This window comes from Denticeps clupeoides, chromosome 15, assembly GCF_900700375.1.
Source record: "Denticeps clupeoides chromosome 15, fDenClu1.1, whole genome shotgun sequence".
Lineage (NCBI taxonomy): Eukaryota > Metazoa > Chordata > Actinopteri > Clupeiformes > Denticipitidae > Denticeps > Denticeps clupeoides.
The window spans coordinates 15,368,023-15,389,643 of record NC_041721.1 but is presented as its reverse complement, the minus strand read 5'-3'; the positions used below and the strand labels follow the sequence as shown (position 1 = coordinate 15,389,643).

The following is a 21,621-nucleotide window of genomic DNA, read 5'->3' as shown; positions in this document are numbered from 1 at the left end:
GTAACAGATTATTCTGTGAATTTCAGAACATTTTTTTGTCTGATGAATGCATTTGATCATGTGCCACACATTCACGGTAATGCACAATCACTGATTGATCATTTCAAATATGAATAATTTCAATGTGCTGATGAATTGTAAAAATAATACATTGTTTAGTATGGCTCTTAGTTAAGAACTGTAATTGTCAGAAGGACCTTTTCCTGAAAAATACTCAATACTTTTTAATTCAAAGAGATCCACTAACCTGTGTTAAAGAGTGTTTTCTGTTTATTCAGACAAATCAATACAATAAATACAATTTAAACAGACAATATCACAATGCATTTCTCTAGAAAGGGTCAAAATAAATAAAGTCATAACACAGACATAAATAAGTATTTTTCCACCATGTACAGTACATGAACACAGACAGTAGGCTAATTGTGGTTTCTGAGGCCTTTCTTAAGTATTCGTGTGATATGATAATATTTCAACACATGATATTAAAACACTTTCACATAGCATTTCTCGATCAGCTAAACCAGAATACTAATATTGGACACTGGGGTTTTGGCTTGAGTTTACTAGCACCTGGTGATGGGTCTTTCGTCTCTGTGCCATCGACATTATGTGACACTTTTTTGTTAGCAATCCCTTCCAACTGTGTTTAACTCAAGACTGAAGTAAGTGATTTCTCAACACGGATTCGGTAATCACAAGTCAGAGGCGAACCTGAGGCACACTTGGTTATTGAACTGCCTACCTGACCGATTTTTGTCACCAAGCCAAGCCCTTCACACTTGTGTTGGAGAATCTAAACACAAACACACCTCTACATGGAAGTTTAGTCTCAGGCCCCTGACCAAAGGGAAAAACACTCAAGTATAGCTACCAGACAAATGCTACAGTGCTTCTACTGACCATGGTCAGCATCTAATAGAAGTCACACTAGGAGTGAAAGAACTATATTGTTGAAAACGTAGCAAATTGAGGCAGTTAAAGTCCACAAATACAGTAATCTCTTCTTCTCAATGCATCATTTGCTACTTTAGATTTTTGTTTGTGCAAAATGGAGAGTTTTACTCTCATTTCTTTTCTGGAAAGTAAAAGCTCTTTGTTTAACTCTTGTCTTATGCCACTCTCTGTTCTTTGTTAGCTTTAGTTCATTTCAGATGCTTTGGAACATCTTCCCTCCCACAGGTTTCCAACAGGACACAGGCCTCATCTTCATTCCCTGGAATGCCGGTGGTAATCCGTTACCATTGGTGAATATTGAAAGTTACTTCATAATTCCTATCTTAACACCAATAGGATATTTGCAGCTACTTACTACTTATAAATCACATATAGGTTGTTATATACAACATAGGCAAGTTGTTTGAGGTGACCTTCATACATAATCCTAATATTGTCAAATGTGAACATTACAAATGTTATAATTAGAAAAACTAAAAACTGTTATTTCAGTATTACTAGTCTAAAGTGACACATTGCTTAGCCACAAAGATGTGTGTTTAGTGCGTTAACTTGCACTTGCTTGCTGGGAGGGTTTGGATAGACAAAGGCAGTGTTTTGTTAATCAATTTAAATGATTACGGGGCCGCTTCCTTAACCGCTAGGCTACCGCTGCCCCCACACTTAATGAATATGAGTGTCTATGACAGAATCTATAACAGACTCTGAACCAGGTATTGATGCTCCATATATCAAATACTGAGAATATTGTAGTGTATCAAATAATCAGATACTGTAGTGTAGGAGAACAAATAACAAACTTCTTAAAGGAGAATAGCACAAATAGCTGTTCTGAGCGGAGTACGTGGTTCACTTACCCAGAACAACATCAAAAGTTAAAATAAATCAGTATTTAAATTTAAAACTCTGCTAGCATCTTCACTACTGCTATTAAATCTTAATGTTTATAACACCGATTCACCCACCGTTCTCTTGATCTCCAGTGGCATCCCCATCTGTACTGGTGGCAGCTGACTCCTCAGGAGCTGGATTGTGAGGTGAGGACTCAAATCCAAATATTTTGTACAGCTGGTCATAGAATTTGCATTCAACCCTTTCCAGCCCGATCCTGTGTTGAGAAGGAACACTGAATATCAACCATGACACTCACTAACCATAAGAAGTATTCTTGCCACACTCACCTGTTGCTGTCGCTGCACTGGCGGAAGCTGGCCTTTAGCCTCTTCACCCTCGACTGGCACTGCTCAGCCGTCCTGATGTAACCCTGGTCGATCATCGCCTGGGAAATCTGGGTGAAGATGTGTTTGTTCTTGGTGCAGCCTCTCAGGCTGCCTTGAACTTCCCCGCTCCCCCAGATATCGATGAGGGCCTGTGTCTCGCAGTCCGTCCATGGCAGCTTCGGTCCGTCACAGGTCTGACGAGGGGCCGGGGGTGGTGAATCTGATGTAAAACGCACATTCAGACCTTCACATAATCTTATATGTAATACTCCCAGTATTTGATATATGGAGCATCAATACCTGGTTCAGAATCTGTTATAGATTCCAGTTCACCACTCATATTCACTGAATCCTCAAACGAAGCATCAGAAGAGATATCTTTATAAAATATCTTCTCCAGCTGTTCATAGAACTTACAGTCCTCCCTAAAGAGATCAACATACATACACTGTAGAGTTCACCAAATTTAAACACAATCTTTAAATGTGCAATGTGTCTGATTTTGTCCATTTTCGAATTTACAGCTAATTACCAGCACATTTAGGCCAGATTTACCAATCAGGCACCAGTTTAGATTTTTTTTTTTAATTTGGTCTCACAAAATCTTGCACATTGCACAAACATGTGTAGGCAATGTTTTAGCCATTTACTTTTCATTAAAAAACCTGGCTTTGAGACGTTTCACTCGAGTCTGACACTGTTCCGCAGTCCGTATGAAACCTTGAGCAGTCATCCTCTTGGAGATGTGCTTGAAAATGTGCTTGTTTTTGAGGCAGCCCTTGAGGTTGTACTGGATTCTGTCCTCCCCCCAAATCTCCAGCAGGGCCTTGGTCTCCCGGTCAGACCATGGCATTTTACGGCTCGACTCGGCCACCGCTTTCCTGGCAGCTCTTTGGGACTCTACGGGAGAAGACCACCCAAAACATTGTTTGCAGTGAGACGGAAGCTGCTCTGAACTCGCTGTCCTTCAGTTTCAGGGTTTCACTGCCCCGGTACACATGATCCAGTTCATTAAATAAGTATAAAGCCCTTGGGTATCTGGTTCAGGTGGGCTGCTGAGACTGTGCAGGACAGCAGGTCTCCAGGAATGGTGTTGAGAAACATGGATACAGAGCGTGGCTGTAACTAAGTGAATCTTTTTCCACATATTTTTATGTTACAGACTTACTCAAAAATGCATGTTTTTTCTCAGAAGTCTACACACAAAACCCCATAATGATAACATGAAAAAAGTCTGCTGAATATTTTGACAAATTAATTTTAAAAATAAAGAGAAATCATATACATATGTATTCACAGCCTTTGCTCAATACTTGGTCAATACCCAATTACAGCTCCAGCAGGTTGGATGCACAGCCATTTTAAAATCTCTCTGGCTGGGCCAGTTGTCCCGAAGTCACTCCTATGATATATTTAGGGTCGCTGTCCTGCTGAAAGTTGTCAGAGTGCTCTGGAGCAGGCTTTCATCCAGAACGTCTCTGTACATTGCTGCAGTCACCTTTCCCTCTATCCTGACTTGTCTCCCAGTTCCTGCTGCTGAAAAGCATCCTCACAGCATGATGCTGCCACCACCATGCTTCACTGTAGGGATGTTATTGGCCTGGTGATCAGAGGTGCCTGGTTTCCTCAAAACGCCATTCACACCAAAGAGTTCAAGCTTTGTCTCATCAGACCAGAGAACTTTGTTTCTCATGGTCTGAGGGACTGAGAGTCTGTCAGATGCCTTTTGGCAGAGTGCCATATGACTTTTACTAAGGAGTGGCTTCCGATTGACCACTCTGCTATACAGGCCTGATTGGTGGATAGCTGCTGAGATGGTTTTCCTTCTAGAACAGCAGTGGGTAAACAGGTGTTTAGGTCAGGGGCCACACTGACTTTTAATATTTGTCAGGACCGGCTGGGCCAGGACTGCTGTGGTCTGACTTTCTGTGTTACTGACTGGGTCCTGACAGCGAAGCGCACAGGACTGAGAGCATTAGAATACAATTTGTTGTTTTTTTTGTTGTAACGCGCAACAGCGTAAAGAACGCAGTTGAGGAAGTGTTCAGAGCGGCACTTTCACACGTTTTATTATCTTTACGACCTTCTGTTGCAACCTATAAAAAAGCACGTCATGAACCTGGAGATTATTGGCCCAGACTGCTTGCCATACTTGACCGCTTATTTACCGCGCAAGCCAGTGTAAAATCCCGTCAGGTTTGGGCGAAGATCTTCAGCTCTATCTACGCATAATGCACCACCTGGTGTGACACCAGGCATTATAGGAAAAGGACAAACTAATGCACTTATAAATATGAGCAATCCGGTAACAATCCATGGACTAAATGGACAGGATTGACTAAAAAGTCTGTGGCCCGCAGTCTGTAGTTTGCCCGACCCTGTTCTAGAAGGTTCTCCTCTGTCCACAGAGGACCTCTGACAGAGTGACCATCTTGGTCACCACCCTGATTAAGGCCCTTCTTCCACGATTGCTCAGATTAGGTGGCCAGCCAGCTCTAGGAAGAGTCCTCGTGGGTTTGAATGTATGGATTATGGAGGCCACCTAAGCAGCAGACATTTTTCTGTAATCATCCCCAGATTTGTGTCTCGAGACAATCCTGTCTCGGAGGTCTACAGACAATTCCTTTGACTTCATGCTTGGTTTGTGCTCTGACATGAACTGTCAGATGTGGGACCTTATATAGACAGGCGTGTGAAACAGTTTTTTCCACAGATGAACTCCCATCTTGATTGAGCTTTATGCCAAAGGCTGTGAATACTTATGTACATGTGCTTTATTAGTTTTTTTACATTTGCCAAAACCAAAACAGTTTTCACATGGTCATTATGGGCTGTTGTGTGTAGAATTCTGAGGGAAAATTAATTTAATCAATTTTGGAATAAGGCTGTAACATAACAAAATATTCAGGGTCAGTTTTCCAGGCTTAATGGACATTAAATTCTAAAACTAAAGCTTAAATGCTTGCATGTCAAAGCTACTAAGGAAAATCTTTGTTAAAGATAAAGATCTTTCTGCTTGATATCAGACAGTATTTTTTTGTAAAGAGCAATGAAACTATGCTGCTGTGGCAGATACGAAATAAGAATGAATTATTTTTTACGTGTTTCTTGAACGGACTCAGGCATTTCCACAGTGTCAACACACACATCCGTAGCATCTGCATCATGGGAAGAGCGCAAGTTGCCCAATACTGGTTCTAAGAACCTGAAGTATCTGAAGAGCACTGGTTTCCCACCGTGTCTAGGAAAAGCAAAGTCAGAAAAAGGAATGATAAGTAAATGAAGCCGAATCCAGATAGTATGATCTCGATGTATGAATACTAACATGACTATTTAACGCAATCGACCCTCAGCCAGGTCTAGGAATTATCCTTGAACCTCATTCACCCTGGATCACCAGACCACCATCCACGGGCTTTAGGTCCAGAAGGTGGACTGACAGTTTCTATACTGGTCTAACAACCACACTATGGACCTCCACTATGGACAATACAAAACTGTTATAATGAGCTAATTAATAACAAGCCAGAACTGACACCTACAGCATTATTCATTTCCATTACTTTATTATTTTATCTTACAGATAAAACTGTATTAAAATACATTATAATACTAATAACCGAATAGTAATAATATTACTGAATAATAAAGTGGAGCTGTCTATGGTGCTGATAGCAGGTTTAGTCTGGGTTTATGAGTTGGTGCCTCGTAGCCCCGAGGTGTGAACTTACATCATGCTGTTGTAACACCTCCGATAAGTCTTTCTCAGCTTCGTCACGCGTTTGTGACACTGCTCCGCTGTTTTGGCAAACCCCATGGCCGCCATTTGCTCTGATATTTCGGCATATATGTGCCCATTCCGGATACAGCCTTTGAGGCTTTCCTGGATCTCTTTTTGACTCCAGATCTCGATGAGGGCCAGAGTCTCTGGCTCTGACCACGGGGCAAATTTTGTATTATCTACAACTGATAAGGGAAAAAAAAGGAGCAAAGGAGCAAAAAAAAAAAAGAAAAAGAAATGTTATTGGAACATTTTTAAATTAGTGCTCCTTTAGAGACTGAAGGGATGTCTCAGACCTGTTTCCTGCTCTTCCTTTTCATCAAAAACATCAATGGAGAGCGCCTCATATCCCAGCACTTGTTCAAGCTGCTCATAGAATTTGTAACCAACTTTGTCTCTCCCACATCTAATTTAAGAGGACACATGAAATTAAATCAGATGTGGCATTTTTTTGTAGTAAGCAGCTGCAAAAAAAATTGATCCATCATCACTTACTTTTTCCTTTCGTAGCACTGCCGGAAATTTTGCCGCAGGGTCTTCACCTTCCAGCGGCACTGCTCCGGTGTTTTTGAGAATCCCAAATCATGCAACTTTTCCGATATGTCGGCGAACACATGGCCGTTGTGGATGACACCTTTGAGTGCCTTCTGAATTTCGTCCTCGGCCCATATGTCAATGAGGGCCAAGGTCTCTGCATCGGACCAGGATCCCGGTGTGGACTTATCAGGTGCTGCGTAGCTGGCTGTTCCACATAAATCTTCAGGACCACAAGAAAAAATGGCACACACTGTCAATCAGAGGAAGTGGCATTACAAAAATGTTGCATTGTCAGCAATGAAATTGAAACCTACACCGTTTTACTAAGCGACAGTTTAACAATAAAAGGAACCAGAAAAGTTTGTAGTCGACTTCCATTGAGTTTGATCAGTTTAATCTGTCATTCATGGATCCTTATACTGAAGGTTTCTTGGGTGCCCAGTGCACATTAATGTAATGAGTAGAAAACACAGCACCTTTCTCAGAGTCAGTAGCCGAGTCCCGCTGTGTATCTGCAGCCGGTGCCCTGCGTGAAGGCGGATGCTTTTTAAGAATTTCGTCCAACAAATCATAGAACTTGAAGTCCACACGTTTATCCTCGGGCAAACTGTGAACAGAAAAGGGCCATGTGATTACTTTTGTTTAATAACTGACTTATCATTTGCAGCTATAAAAATATGTGATATGTTTTATTATATTTATCCTATCGTAAGACAGTGGAAAAATAACCCCGCTACGTGCTTCATGGTGTCTCGACACTGCCGATAGCTGAGCTTGAGACGTTTGATTCGAGTGTGACACTGCTCTGAGGTTCGAGAGTAGCCGTGAGCGTTCAGTTTTTCTGATATTTCGGAGTAGATATGGCCATTGTGGGGACAGCGTCGCAGATTCTGCTGCATCTTCTCGTCCCCCCACAGCTCCAGGAGAATAAGAGTCTCATTGTCTGACCAGGGCACTTTCTTCCTTTCATCAGAGGAGTTGACAGCTGCCTCTAGAAGAGGAGTATCAGAGAAGATAGAATATATGTAGAAACACTTAAACAAAAACAGCATGTGAACCGATGTGCAAATTCCAGGCAGAATTAACACTACTGTATGCATTTAAATAAAAAATATCTGACCTGAATAATATTCTTCTTTTATTATTATTAATTATGATACCACGGTGACTAGAAGCTATTTTAATGACAAATCAGTACGATTTTCGAATCGCATCCTCTAGAGCATACCAATCTCCTGGTAAGAGTAAACAGGAAACTCGCTGTCTTCGTTCACTGCTTCATCTTTGTCTTCTGCGTCTGTGTCCTGGGAAACCTCTGGTGCAGAGACGTAGGAGGGCAAGTCGCTAACCAGCACTCGCTCCAACTGGTTGTAGAACATACGCTCCGCTCTGTCTCTTTTTCCAGTGCTGAAAATGAACAAGAAAAATGACCGGAATAATGTGCACTGTGAAGCATTTTCATATAGCATAGAACTTGACATTTCAACTACTGCACATGTTCTGTATGTGCAACATAAACCAGCTCACTCACCTGTTGTGCTCGTGAAACTGTCGACAACTCAGCTTGAGCCTCTTCACCCGTGACTGGCACTGCTCTGCCGTCCGCATGTAGCCGTAGACCGCCATCCTTTTTGAAACCATGTCAAAGATGCGCCCGTTGTTGTGGATTCCTTTCAGCTCCCGTTGCACTCGGTCTTCTCCCCAAATGCTGATGAGGGCTTGGGACTCAAGGTCTGTCCATGGGGCATTTTTTCCTGCAAATATTTGTTTCAATACATTACATGTCCTGGATTTTGATATGCTTTAATGACAGGCATTTCTGATATGAGAATAATTATTGGGAATGGTGATTATTTTCAATGCTAGTAATGATTATTACAATGTACAAGGTGGAATTTAAATGTTCAAAGCTGCCTTTCTTGTTACTTCATTAAAGGTCCCCTATTATGAATTTTTTGCTTTTATATAGGTCTAATACTGTATCTAAAGTCTCTTTCCAAAATTCAGCCTTGGTGCAGAATTACAGCCAGTGCCACAATGAAATTTCCCCAGGACGCACCATTTAGGTGTCTCTAGCTTTAAATGCAAATGAGGAGGATAGAGGCGGGACGAGGACAAGAGAGGCCTATAGATGTGCGCAGGCACTCGCAGAAATGACGTCATCAGAGTAGACAGGAAGACTTTTCGGTATTTTTCCAGAAAAGATGGACAAAGCATGATAAACGGGAGGTAACCTTTGCCCTTATGATGACATAAGGTGACAAATTCCAGGCTCTCTGAGCAGCGAAGCAGAATGACTAAAACACTCTTTACACCTATCGCCATTTCTAGCCACTGCAAGATCAGAGACAGGCCAGGACAACTTGTATCAATGTTAAATAATTAAAGCGAATTTATCGTAATGGGGACCTTTATTAACTAGTAATTACTGAATAATGCAGGTAAGCTGTTCATGGTGCTGATTTGTTAAGTCTTAAGGGGTTAAAACATACTGATTTTAACACAGAAGGCAAAACCTTTACCTTCTAAGTCAGAGTGGCCAAGATACTCCCAGTCACATTCTTGATTGACCTGCTCTGTTGATGTTTGATCTCCGACTGTGGCATCGGCGTCGTCGTCATACGACATGGCAGGAATGGAAGCGGGTGCACCATTCACCAGTATCCGTTTCAATTGGTCGTAAAACTTGCATTCCAATCTTTCAGCACCACTGATGCTGCATCAAAAACATCCACAAGTTCTAAATTAAGGAACAGTAATACCAGAAAGTAGCAAAAAGCTGTAAATGAGCCTCAGACTCACTTGTTTTCATAGCACTGCTTGAAACTCATCTTCAGACGTTTTATTCTGGTATGACACTGCTCGGCTGTTCTCATGTAGCCCCGCTCCAACATTTTCTTTGAAATGAGGTTAAAAATGTGGCGATTGCGGACACAGTCCTTCAGGCTTTGCTGAATGCTGTCATTTCCCCAGATATCAATGAGATTAAGGGTTTCCTGGTCCGACCATGGAATTTTAGACACATCAGTTGTTGCTGGGTAGAAGGGTTCCTGAATGTCTAAACACATAAAAAGACATTTATCTTGTTAATCATGAAGTTCAGGCCTGATTAAGAAGTCCACAACTGACAAGATCTCAAGATTCCATACCTGTGTACCCTCCCCAGGGGTAGATAAAGGGATATTCTGTGTTCATGTTTGTACTGTTCCTAAGCATCAGAAAGAGATGATTATAGTCAAAATGTCATAGAATGCAAAAATGTATAGAAGATGCAACAATTTGTGTTTTATTCTCCCCATAATAATAGAACTACAATGTCCTTCAAACTATGTGTATTCTATAGTGTTCCATAAATGATAGAGGCCCTAAGTAAGATGTAGTGCATTAAACATTTTAGCAAATTTTAGATTCACTAGTTCACTAATCAGAAATCTTAAATTCAAGGTGTAATAATCCGCATGTTTGTTCTAGTAGTGGCCATGGTCCGTGGTTTGTGATGAGCACTTATGGTACCACATAATAGTAGTATTATAGGCAAGAAAAAACAGGGGGCAAAGTAGAAGAAAGAAAGGAAACAGGACCTTGCACTACATTTGTGCATGTGATGTATTGACAGAAAGGGGTTTAAATAGTCCAGATTGAAGGTGTAGGGTAGGGTGCATGATAGCTGTCAATCATCACCATTTGTCTCCTGTTTTGAACTTTTGGTGTCAGAAATTATTAAAGAAATCATCAAAAAGGGCAGAACAAACTTTGTGTAAACTTTAAGGTTCATCTAATAAAAATGCAAAAAAGTCAGGTCTAAAGAATCTTAAGACACTTATTTTTTTATCATTTTTCATGGAATTCTCTATTTGCCATATTGCCCAAACTGTCAAAATGCTTATCGTTGATGTGTTCCAATTTTTAGCATCTTTGAAGTTGCATTAAATAACGTGTCCATGGTAACATATCACAATTTGAAATGAGTTGAATAAGAAGGAATCAGGTAGCCAGACACTGGGTAAAATCTGACCTTATCTCTGAAGACTCAGATATGCGTTTAAGAGGTATGTCAAGGCTGTCGCTTATTTTTCGTTTCCAGGCAGATCCCTGGCCAATCAGAGTCTGATTCAAGTTCTTCTTGGTCACCGAGTTGTTCCGTGAACTCCACTGCGAGTTTGCCGGTGGACACTTGTTGCTGGTCGTAGTTGATGTACGTTTGAGCGAGAGGTCCAAAAGAGGAGGGCTCGGTGACATCGGAGGCTGTGACGTAGAAGAGATGATCCCTCCTCCTTCGGAGCCTTCATCTTCTTTTTTCTCCTCATCAGACACGTCTCTGTGTTCCTTTGTGTTCTCAACTGCATATTGAGGATCCTGCTTGTACGTGTAGTCAGAGCCAGGCGTGACATCTGACAAGTCAGTGGGGTCAGCCTGTTCTGAAGCAATTACAACTCTGACGAGAGGAGGGAGAGACAGGGAAGAGAGGATGTAGTCATCCACAGTGGACGGAAGAGCATCTAATGCAAAAGAAGCAAAATCAATTTCATTACAGTGGAAACTCAGTTAGTAATTAGAGCACCGACAGGCGCATAATTATGCATACCAGTGGCAGTGGTGAGTTGTCCAAGACTCCTGTGGTATTCCAGCAGAGTCTTTAGTTGCTTTGTAAGAGGGATGGACTGCAAGCATTGGTCGAGATTTGAAGGGCTGCTGCTTAGCCATGACACTATCTGGGAAAGCAGGTTTGCCACAACTTCATGCTACTGTAGTAAAATAACCTTCATATAGGTATAAATAATATACATATACAAATAAGAGTATACTTTTATCAACCCTAAATAATCTTTAAAATAGTGTATTGAATATTGGCCCAAATATATATGAATTTCAGCAATATTGAGTATTGGTAAAAGTTATTACTATTATATTACCACTATTAATATTATCATATCATATACTGTATACACTATATATACTACATATATCATTATGTTGATGTATTATCATATTGTTGCTACTTGTGTGGTTTGTTTCGACCTGCACTATATTATGGGTCGTTGCACAGTGTCCTTTGTCATGTATTTGTATGGTGTGATATTTCCTATGACTATGTCTTTTTGCACACTGTAAATCCCTGAAGCTCGGCAATATTGTCTCTGTGTGTACTTGTATATGGTGAGATGACAATCACGTTGACTTTGACTTGAAATGTTTTAACACTTCTTGTCAGACTGATAGAAATAAATTTATTTTCACAAATGAAATAACCTTTTATGTCTGCTGCTTAATTAACCAGGTCTATCTATAAAAACAAAAAGCAGTTTACAAAGGGTGTGATGGTGGGTCCTACATTTAGGTCTCCATGATAACTGTAAATACCTGTGTGAAGTCCGCCACAGGAAGCAGTTGCTCCAGTCTGGTAAGAAAGTCCAACATGAGCCTCTGTAACGCCTTATCATACTTACAACCATATTCCTCTGGAAAAATATTCTGTGTGTGAACAGAAGATTGAGACAGAGGCATAAAGAGAGACATTACTGCTGATCAGATTACCAGCATTAACTGGTAATAAACTTACACCTCCTCTTACCTGGAAGAAATGCTCTCTCTCTGTGGGGTCTTTCAGAAGGGTCTGAACGAGCTCTAAGAAGTTGACCTCTGACTCGTCAACCTCTTCATCACCAGCCTGTAAATCAGTAAGAACCACATTGGTTGCACTGGCAGGAACACGCTCACCTGTTCCGCAGCAGGTCACACACCTCACTGTGCATTGGGTCGACAGTCGGAGCGTGGATACGGTCCAGATGGGGTTTAAGAGTGCTGAGATCAGCGGGATCTTCTCCACGGCACAGTTCCAGAATGAGCTGAGATGGCAAAGGACAACGTTTTTCACCAGTCCTGACATGTCAGATTCCTGCTCCTCTAAAACATTCCTTACTAATGTCATATGATTCCTGACAATAGGGCTGGGCAATTATACAATCTCAATCGATGATCGAATTCAGCTCGATCATTTTTCACGATCATGATCTACGTTACTTTCACATGGAGACATGCGGCTGCCAGACATCCCAAGTCTCCCAGAAGTTCTGGGAGTCTCCTCTATACTAATAGCAGCTCCCTGTTGCCTGCAAGTTGAAGGAAATATCTCGGAAACTAGAGCAAGCAAACAAGAGCCTGCACGGCAGAAAGAAGCGCACACAAGACGGGATGAGAGAGAGAGAGAGAGAGAGAGAGAGAGAGAGAGAGAGAGAGCGTGCATGTAAAATAAGACAATAAGATTTAAGTGCAGTGCAGATTAAGTGAAGCATCTTTGCAGAGGGAAAATGCAACACAAAAAGCATATAAAATGCATTTCACCTCATATTACAGGTTTTGTGGGTTTTTGAAGGTTGGGATGTCTGGAATACAGACGCAGTGTGTGTAGTATAACGTGGTTCACTGCGTAGAGCCAGCAAAGAGTGAAATGGATGAAAACAAAGCCAAGGGGCGCAGCGATAGTCATAGTTTTATATGTTATATGTTGTTTATTATCTCTGGTGTCTTCAATTTCAGTGATCAAATATGATCAAAATCGAGCAGAACAATTAAACCGTGATCAACTTTTTGTCATATCATCCAGGCCTACATTACAATGACTATAGGTTTTACAAAATATTACAAAAATACACGTATAGTACAGGCCAAACGTTTGGACACACCTTCTCATTCATTGTGTTTTCTTTATTTTCATGACCATTTACATTGGTAGATTCTCACTGAAGGCATCAAAACTATGAATGAACACATGTGGAGTTATGTACTTAACAAAAAGTGGAGACCTGGCCTCCACAGTCACCGGACCTGAACCCAATCCAGATGGTTTGGGGTGAGCTGGACCGCAGAGTGAAGGCAAAGGGGATAACAAGTGCTAAACACCTCTGGGAACTCCTTCAAGACTGTTGGAAAAGCATTTCAGGTGACGACCTCTAGAAGCTCATCGAGAGAATACCAAGAGTGTGCAAAGCAGTAATCAGAGCAAAGGACGGCTATTTTGAAGAAACTAGAATATAAAACGTGTTTTCAGTTATTTCACCTTTTTGTTAAGTACATAATATGAAAATAAAGAAAACACATTGAATGAGAAGGTGTGTCCAAACTTTGGCCTGTACTGTATATATGATGTATGTTCATTTAGAATGGCAATATTCCTATGTAAAATAAACGTACCCTTGCTCGTAGACCCAGTGTAAGTTGGGCCCTTTGACGATAGCTCAACATTTCTGGAACAGCCTCAGTCACAAATGTAACAAACTCTTCCAGCATCCCATAGTGTTTCACGTGCCCCTGTTGTACCACGTGCCACATGGCTGCTGACAGCAACCTCAGAGGAGGGACCAGGAATCGAACCAAAGGCAGCGGGAGCCAGTCATCTATTTAAAAGAAAAAGCAGGCAAGAATCAACTTCTGCTTCATTCACTTTATGCTTCAGGGCTTACTGTAATAATGCAACAACCTACCATGTACTGAAATGGTGCAATAAACAGGTCACATCACATCATATCCAGGTCATCATGTCACATTTCAATACTTACGAATATAGTGAATATAGTTTTTGTAGTTGACAGCATAAACACCTCTGAGTTAAAATTTCTGTATTGTCAGTTGGTTTCTGTGTTCATCAAAATAATCTAATAACTAGATACTGAACTTCTGATTTTCCCAAACTCTCAACGACACAAAACCGAAAATCAAAATCAGTTTACAAATAAATAAACATATCATGCATATGAAGGTTTAGCATTTAAATGACTTTGTAAATTGTATTCGGTTTGTTGATTCGTCGGTTTACATTTCTATAGGGACGAATACACCCGTGCAATAAAATAAATCTGGAGGAGGGGGCTTTGGGACGGAAAACAGAAGTAAAACGATTCTCGCCCACAGCCTGCAGGATATTGTTCCTGTGGCGTTTGGCGTCGCAGTTTGAACCTCCGTGTCGGGCTGCGAGGAGCCACCCGAAACAGGATCGTCTGAAATGCACGACGCCGCCGACATTGTCGTCGCCGCGAAGGGGCTCGTTTCGTGGAGCCGGTCACGTGACCCGCCGTCCGCCACGACGAGTCCGTCCGGACGGCCGGCGGGACGCGACCGGGAGACGGATACGCACCCGCGCTGGTGGTGTCCGCGACGCGCCGCGGCTCCATCTTCGTCCCGGAGGCGTCACAGTCCCGGCGCCTTGTGCATTTTATTAAACGTCCATAATCGCGCTTTATCGAGCTGGCAAACGCTCCATTATTAATGGCTTACTAAACAATTAATGGCAGCGTCGCGAGTAAACCGAGCCATCCCGTGTTAGTGGAAAACGCCCGATGAAATGTAAATTTAATGGAGTATTATTTTTTTTGGAACTGCACAATATTCCAGTCTAATCCGCTTCGGTCTGGTTCAGAGCCCTAATGAAGATCTCTCCCTCTGGCGGTGGACCGCAAGACCACATTAATCCGGTTCTGCCAGGCCCCCACACAAACCACACTCACCGGCCATTTCCGGTCGGCGGTTCCGGGGCGAAGTGCGAGCGTCGAGTCCAATTAAGCACGCAGACGAACAAAATAATAATGGTAAAAACAATTAAAAAAATAATAATACTCGGTTCATTAAAGTTATGGACGCGGCGGGCGGCGCGACTTTTAATTTGAAGCGTTCGGTGCTCCATTCTGGTCTCTGCACAAGTTCGCGGCATCACGCCGCTTGTAACGTTCACGCGCCCGTTCCGGAGCAATATTACAGCGTGCTGCGTCACGCCACGCGGCCTGAACGGTGGATATTGTCGAGCGCGCACGCTGTTGTATTTTTACTTCATTATATTCCTCGGAATGCAGCAAGGTTATTTTTTTGCTGTGGTGTCATGCACGTAAGAAAATTGAGCCAGTAGGTCGTGTGATGTCACGCCGTGAAAACCATGATCAATATTTTGTATTTATATATATATACATTTATTGTATACTGCATGGCTTTGGAAACCCCCATCGGAAACATCAAACATTAATAATTATTTTAATATTTTTTATTGTGTTATTTTTCAGTAGTGAGTATAGAACTTGTACACACAATTTTAGGAAAACCAACAAAACAAAAACCAATTTTATTTTTGAATCTGGTTACCTCTTTGTAAAAATACAAATACAGCAAAGAAAAATGCAAATCACTTAAAAGAAAAAAATGTTTAGAATGACACTTTTTTTTAATGCATATCCAAAAAATACAAACTACATATTTTGTGTAACTCCAAAATTTAAGTGACATGTTACTATAAAGGATACCGTTTTTTGACACTCACTTAGACAGGAGATATATCAGTAGAAAGAACACTGATAATCATCTAACCCCAGAACTATTCTACTAATCTAGCACCAGTTAACTGTTTAAAAAGAGGGAAGACATGTTTCTATACAGCCATATGAAGAGTAATGGGGCAGTGGTCACTTCCCATGGCAGTATTGCGGATTTTGCTGTCACACAGGCTCGGCAGCAGAGCTTTAGACAACACAAAGTAGTCTAGCCGCCAGCCCACATTTTTGCCTCGCGCGTTCATCATGTAGGTCCAAAAAGTGTAAGCGTAAGCCTGGTCTGGGTACAACTCGCGGAAACTATCAACAAAACCTGCATCCAAGAGCTGGGTGAAGCCCTCTCGCTCCTCTGGCGTGAATCCAGCATTCTTGCGGTTGCCCTTGGGGTTTTTTAGGTCGATTTCTTGGTGAGCCACATTCAGATCCCCACACAGGATCAGAGGCTTGCGCTTGTCGAGGTCGCTGAGGTAGGCCCTGAAGTCCACGTCCCACGTCTTCCGGTAGTCGAGCCGCACCAGTCCCCTACTGGCGTTGGGCACGTAAGCAGTCACCAAGAAATAATTTGGGAATTCGGCAGTGATCACACGGCCCTCTTTATCATGCTCCTCTTTACCTGGGGAGGTGGAATCACATTATTCATAAAACCATCAGTTTTGACTAATTAAGATTCAGATGAAAGGGGTATCACTGAGGTTCTAACCTATTCCATAAGTGACATTAATGGGCTCAGTCTTGCAGAGCATGGCTACGCCGCTGTATCCTTCTTTATCCTCTGAGCCTGCCCAGTATTTATGGGGGTATTCAGGCATGGAGGTTATTTCCCCGGGCAAGGCCTTTTCCGCACATTTGGTCTCCTGTAGGCACAGCACATCTGGGGATTCCTCACGTACCCACTGGCAACAATACAAAAGAAGAAAATGTTTAAATACATACATCAATAGCGCTCAATCGCTTACAATTGCTAAAACCATGTCTGCACTATTTTTATAATTGATGAAGCTATATATTAAGTGTTTATTGGTAAAGATCTCACAATGCGATTATAACGATAGATATTGTGATACTGTACATATTGCAATATTCTACAGTTCACTGAAAGTGTAAAAAAAAAACAAAGCTGATATACAAGATGCTGTCTACGATCTGTATGGATCACATTACATTAATAATTCAGCCAAAAAACAACAGAACTCAGAACTGAATGTTAGTACCTGAATGTAGAACTGAATTTGATGTACCTGCATCAATACAATTTCACCACGTAAAATATTGCGATACATTGCATTTTCTGACAGCCCTACTCTATATCATTATTCATCCACTCATGATAATCAATATGTCAGCACATCATAATATTACCTACAGAACAACCGATATGATTCCCACCCCAAGTCCATGCATGCACCCCATTCCCATTTTCTCACATCGAGCCCCTTCTTCTTGACCCAGGCTCGGAGTCCATCCACATTCCAGGAAGTGATCTTCAGGCCGGCAGCACGGCCGTCCTTGCTCGTCAACTTATCTGGAGGGTCTTCGTAAAGTATGGGAGGCTCCGCCTCTTTCTTTCCTTTCTTGGCTGCAGGTCCTGAAAAAAAAATAAAGCAATTTAGGCAGGTAAAACACACACTAAAGCTTTCTAAACTACTGCTGCACTTGATTTTTCTACAGTAAGCAGCAAACCTTCAGGGAAAGTTCATACCGGTGCCATTGTCGCTATCCGCCACCTCCTCGTTCTTCTTCCCTCGTTTTGACATATTTCCAGGAGGGAGACGAGACGCGCACACACACGCACGCTGAAAAACACGCAGCACTGCAGGGAGAAAAAATACAAGACGTGCATATGCAAAATGAGAAGAAGCTGCGCGTTTTGGAACTGTTACAGGCCCTAAAGTTGCATACCGACTCCTGCAAATGAAAACGAAGACGAACACCGCGCACGGCTGTTGCAAGTTCGAGTGAACGGTCCTAAATAAAATAATAATTAATAATGGCCGCCTGTAAATATGTAGACTATGAGGTGCTATATAAACCGCAACACCGTACTCGATGTAAAAGTGCACAGCTGTCCGAGCAAGCGGAGATGAGGCGTCTTTTACCCACCTTTCGCGGTTAAAACACGCACATTCACAACCAGACGCCACAGCACTTCAGCTGCAACAAAGCGACTTGAGCGCAGAGCAGAGCCGATTCGCACACTGGCACGTGTTCTGCTCTTTAGGTGTCCGCAATTCTGCCCGATCGAAATCAGGTCGTTTGTTCGTTGATTAAAATCATCGCTATTGGCATGGTCATCTGTAGAGTATCAATATGCGACACGAGTATTATTGAGACTCGCGTCGTTGTGAACGACTGTGTTTTTTTAATTATTATTATTTTTCGTCCAGGGAACGTACGAGAGCGCCCGTAGGGTCCTGTCTTTTGGCGGTGGTCTGTGGTCATGTTGCAGTTACATCACTGCCAAACAATACATTAAAATAAAGAAACAACGATACGCGTAAGTCGTGTGTTTTGACTGTAATATCACGTCCAGGTATAACTGCTAAGCTTGTGCTGCTCCGTCACATACGACTACATCGTTTTTTTTTTATTAATGGCACAAGTCAGTACGTGTGTCTAATGGAAAATCATTCGACACAAACAAACTAACAGACCTGAGAACTAAGCAGGAGGCGCATAGTGGCGTGACGTCACAGTCATACTAACAGTATCAAACAGGTGATCTAAGTCTGTGTGACGATACAACGGTTACAACACAGTGAAAGACTGCTTCTCGGACTCTAATGTCGTGTTTATGGTTCCAGCCCTTCTCTGCAGAAACCATGACTGTGGTGATCGGCTTCGAAGGGAGTGCGAACAAGATTGGTGTAGGCATTGTGAGAGATGGAGAGGTCCTGTCCAATCCTAGACGTACTTATGTCACTCCACCTGGTCAAGGTCAAGATTTTTCCTTTTCTCTCTTTTTTTTTTAATCCAACGCAAAACATTATTGTATAATCCTCAAGTTCCACATATCCTGCATGAATTCAGTCACTGACAGTCGTGTTTACATCAGGTTTTCTCCCGAGCGAGACGGCCAGACATCACCGTGCTGTTATTCTGACAGTCCTCCAAGAAGCACTTGATGAAGCAGCGATAACGCCTGCAGATATCGATTGTGTGGCGTATACTAAAGGTAGAAAATGAAACAAATCATATTGTAGTCATATTATTTTTAGTCGTGGCAGTGGTGGCCTAGCGGTTAAGGAAGCGGCTCCCATAATGAGAAGGTTGCTGGTTTGAATCTTCAAACCGCCAAGGTGCCACTGAGCAAAGCACCGTCCCCACACACTGCTCTCCGGGCGCCTGTCACGGCTGCCCACTGCTCACCAAGGGTGATGGTTAAAAGCAGAGGACATTTCGTTGTGTCACCGTGTGTGGGAGATCGATTACAGGTCCTACCCTCCAGGCCACCACTGCGCCATTTATGTATACCTTGAAGTGTCTTTGTTAATATTTGCACATCAGACATGTGCATTTCTTTCCTCAGGGCCAGGTATGGGTGCTCCTCTCGTGACAGTGGCCTTGGTGGCACGTACAGTCGCCCAGTTGTGGGGGAAACCACTTCTTGGTGTCAACCATTGCATTGGACACATTGAGATGGGCCGCCTGATTACGCATGCCAGCGATCCCACCGTACTGTATGTTAGTGGTGGAAACACGCAGGTGAAGATGTTGGTTATAAGTAAATAATTAAGCTACACATATTAAGCATCTAGCATACATCATCATCCAGAGCAACTCAACAATGTTTATCATGCTATATGTATATATTTAATAACTTTAGCATTTTTAGGTGATTGCCTATTCTGAGCGTCGCTACCGAATATTTGGTGAGACCATTGACATTGCAGTGGGAAACTGCCTTGACAGGTTTGCAAGAGTTCTTAAAGTAAGTACACACAGAGCAATAACCATAAACTGTATACTAATGTATGGATATACATTAGTATACATTTAAAAGATGCACCACTTCCACCCTCCGCAGATTTCCAACGATCCCAGCCCTGGTTACAACATTGAGCAAATGGCTAAGAAGTCAGTGAGTTTGCATTCTACAAATGTAATGCATAAATACATATTATACAGTGTGTTATATTCACTGTATTTTTACTGTGTCTGTCATGCAACTTGATTATTTAGGGGCACTCAATATATTGAGCTCCCTTATGCGGTGAAGGGAATGGATGTGTCTTTCTCAGGAATTCTCTCTTACGTTGAGGTGAGCAGTCTGTAAATCATAATTGATAAGTTGATAACTAGAGATGAACTGTAGGCTGCAAGTTCAAAATAAAAATGTAAAAAAAACAATCTTGTAATTGTGTCTGTACGTGTCACAGGAAGCAGCTCATAAAATGCTAGACTCTGGAAATTGCACAGCTGAAGACTTGTGCTTTTCTCTGCAAGTAAGTGGTGCAAGCCAGCTTGATTGCCCCATGTCATGGGAAGCTATTTTGGGCTTGAAATGCCACTGACTTCTGTATGTTCTCTTGGCTAATTGCAAAGAAGCACTTGCTTTTACATCAAATGTGACACCCACCCATGTGAGGAATCCATAAAGAAACATTGTGTTGCAAGCAATCCCGTTCATTTCAGGAAACCCTCTTTTCCATGTTGGTGGAGATTACAGAGAGAGCAATGGCCCACTGTGGCTCTCAGGAAGTGCTCATTGTTGGAGGTGTGGGATGTAAGTATTCATCCATGGCACATGACAACACATGTAATTCCAAACAAATATTTTAGTTTGCATAAAAAATGAAATAAAGTAGCCCTGGTTTCTGTTTTAGGCAATTTGCGTCTGCAAGAAATGATGGACGCAATGTGTAAGGAAAGAGGAGCTAAACTTTTTGCTACTGATGAGCGGTGAGACTGGACCTGTTAACACCCACGTCCATTTTATAATACAGTATTTCAGAGCGACTTACAATCAGTAGTGACAGGGACAGTCCCTTTGGAGAAACTCAAGGTTAAGTGTTTTGCTCAGGGACACAGTAGTAGTTATGTGGGGTTTGAGCCTGTGACTTTGTGGACTTTATGGTTCATAGTTGTGAACTATAGGCTACTACCACCCACACGTACACATAACGAACACCACATAGCTGTTATTTACTGAAAAGTTCTACTTTTTAGGTTCTGTATTGATAATGGAGCCATGATCGCACAGGCTGGCTGGGAGATGTTCCGCTCCGGTCATGTGACTAAGATGCCCGACTCTTGGATTACGCAAAGGTAAATGTGATTTATTTTGTCAGCTGACCGTTTTAAATGCAACTGGAAAATAAGTACATTACAGTAAAGTATACGGACACATGATATCATTTCAAAAGAACTGAATGGGCATTTTAGTGAGAGGATGCTATAAGGAAGTAAATAGGTCTAAGTTAAAATGTGTTGCCTTGCAGGATTGATTAGAATAAATTGAGATTTTGCATTTATGTTTGCAGATGACAGTGTGTGGTTATTTACAGGTATCGAACAGATGAAGTGGAAGTTACGTGGCGGGACTAAGAGGCATTCTTTACATAAAAAATTTAATGTAAATATATTTGTGTCACAATCATTTTGCCTTGTACACTGTCATTATTCACCAAATGTTATTCTCACCAAATTCAATTCTTTTACATTTCAATAAATTGTGATCAAGGCTGTACACTCACCAAGTCGGATCTTCAGTTTGCATACTTTGTGGTTGCCAATATCTAGGTTTTGCGTCTATCAATGTGAATGGTTTAAATTTGAAATCAATGAAATGTCATAACATGAGCATTGGAGAAGAAAA

At 41.9% G+C, this 21,621-nt stretch overlaps 3 protein-coding genes across 6 annotated transcripts; 1 reads left to right on the top strand and 2 right to left on the bottom strand.

Annotated features, from left to right (window-relative positions):
• Positions 1-250: 250 nt before the first annotated feature.
• Positions 251-14,965, bottom strand: LOC114764537 (uncharacterized). 3 transcript variants are annotated; one of them, XM_028954234.1, is made up of 23 exons: positions 14,627-14,965; positions 13,687-13,889; positions 12,237-12,341; positions 12,068-12,163; positions 11,857-11,967; positions 11,081-11,207; positions 10,511-10,994; positions 9,645-9,703; positions 9,298-9,553; positions 9,018-9,211; positions 8,027-8,249; positions 7,724-7,902; positions 7,225-7,486; positions 6,972-7,102; positions 6,454-6,715; positions 6,255-6,364; positions 5,909-6,143; positions 5,279-5,418; positions 2,828-3,077; positions 2,478-2,602; positions 2,139-2,397; positions 1,923-2,065; positions 251-1,216 (listed from the first exon to the last, which is right to left on the bottom strand). In XM_028954234.1, exons 1-23 carry the CDS (start codon positions 14,661-14,663, stop codon positions 1,146-1,148), a joined length of 4,062 nt encoding a protein of 1,353 aa, XP_028810067.1. In that variant the 5' UTR covers positions 14,664-14,965; the 3' UTR covers positions 251-1,145. The 3 variants fall into 3 exon arrangements, with proteins under 3 accessions (XP_028810067.1, XP_028810068.1, XP_028810069.1); XM_028954235.1 differs by having other exon boundaries at positions 7,237-7,486; positions 14,627-14,964; XM_028954236.1 differs by lacking the exon at positions 14,627-14,965 and adding an exon at positions 13,977-14,603.
• A 543-nt stretch (positions 14,966-15,508) lies between these two features.
• On the bottom strand, positions 15,509-18,013 carry apex1 (APEX nuclease (multifunctional DNA repair enzyme) 1). Its single transcript, XM_028954256.1, has 5 exons — positions 17,907-18,013; positions 17,506-17,616; positions 17,231-17,391; positions 16,507-16,699; positions 15,509-16,419 (listed from the first exon to the last, which is right to left on the bottom strand). The coding sequence occupies exons 2-5, from the start codon at positions 17,558-17,560 to the stop codon at positions 15,905-15,907; spliced, it is 924 nt and encodes a 307-aa protein (XP_028810089.1). The 5' UTR covers positions 17,561-17,616; positions 17,907-18,013; the 3' UTR covers positions 15,509-15,904.
• Positions 18,014-18,219: 206 nt separating this feature from the next.
• Positions 18,220-21,499, top strand: osgep (O-sialoglycoprotein endopeptidase). Of its 2 annotated transcripts, none has more exons than XM_028954254.1 (12): positions 18,220-18,300; positions 18,608-18,740; positions 18,859-18,978; positions 19,333-19,508; positions 19,639-19,734; positions 19,831-19,880; positions 19,986-20,064; positions 20,183-20,248; positions 20,439-20,529; positions 20,630-20,705; positions 20,973-21,071; positions 21,311-21,499. In XM_028954254.1, the coding sequence occupies exons 2-12, from the start codon at positions 18,626-18,628 to the stop codon at positions 21,348-21,350; spliced, it is 1,008 nt and encodes a 335-aa protein (XP_028810087.1). In that variant the 5' UTR covers positions 18,220-18,300; positions 18,608-18,625; the 3' UTR covers positions 21,351-21,499. The 2 variants fall into 2 exon arrangements, with proteins under 2 accessions (XP_028810087.1, XP_028810086.1); XM_028954253.1 differs by having other exon boundaries at positions 18,235-18,521.
• The last annotated feature ends 122 nt before the right edge of the window (positions 21,500-21,621 follow it).

Coding starts and splice junctions, on each gene's coding strand:
- osgep (XM_028954254.1), top strand. CDS start 18,626: ATGACTGTGGTGATCGGCTTCGAAGGGAGTGCGAACAAGATTGGTGTA. Junction 18,741..18,858: donor TGTCACTCCACCTGGTCAAG/GTCAAGATTTTT, acceptor TGTTTACATCAG/GTTTTCTCCCGAGCGAGACG. Junction 19,509..19,638: donor TTAGTGGTGGAAACACGCAG/GTGAAGATGTTG, acceptor TAGCATTTTTAG/GTGATTGCCTATTCTGAGCG.
- apex1 (XM_028954256.1), bottom strand. CDS start 17,560: ATGTCAAAACGAGGGAAGAAGAACGAGGAGGTGGCGGATAGCGACAAT. Junction 17,392..17,505: donor GGATAGCGACAATGGCACCG/GTATGAACTTTC, acceptor TTTTTTTTTCAG/GACCTGCAGCCAAGAAAGGA. Junction 16,700..17,230: donor TCAAGAAGAAGGGGCTCGAT/GTGAGAAAATGG, acceptor TATTGTTGCCAG/TGGGTACGTGAGGAATCCCC.
- LOC114764537 (XM_028954234.1), bottom strand. CDS start 14,663: ATGGAGCCGCGGCGCGTCGCGGACACCACCAGCGCGG. Junction 5,419..5,908: donor AGGTGTTACAACAGCATGAT/GTAAGTTCACAC, acceptor TGCTTTTCCTAG/ACACGGTGGGAAACCAGTGC. Junction 2,603..2,827: donor GCCAGGTTTTTTAATGAAAA/GTAAATGGCTAA, acceptor TGATCTCTTTAG/GGAGGACTGTAAGTTCTATG.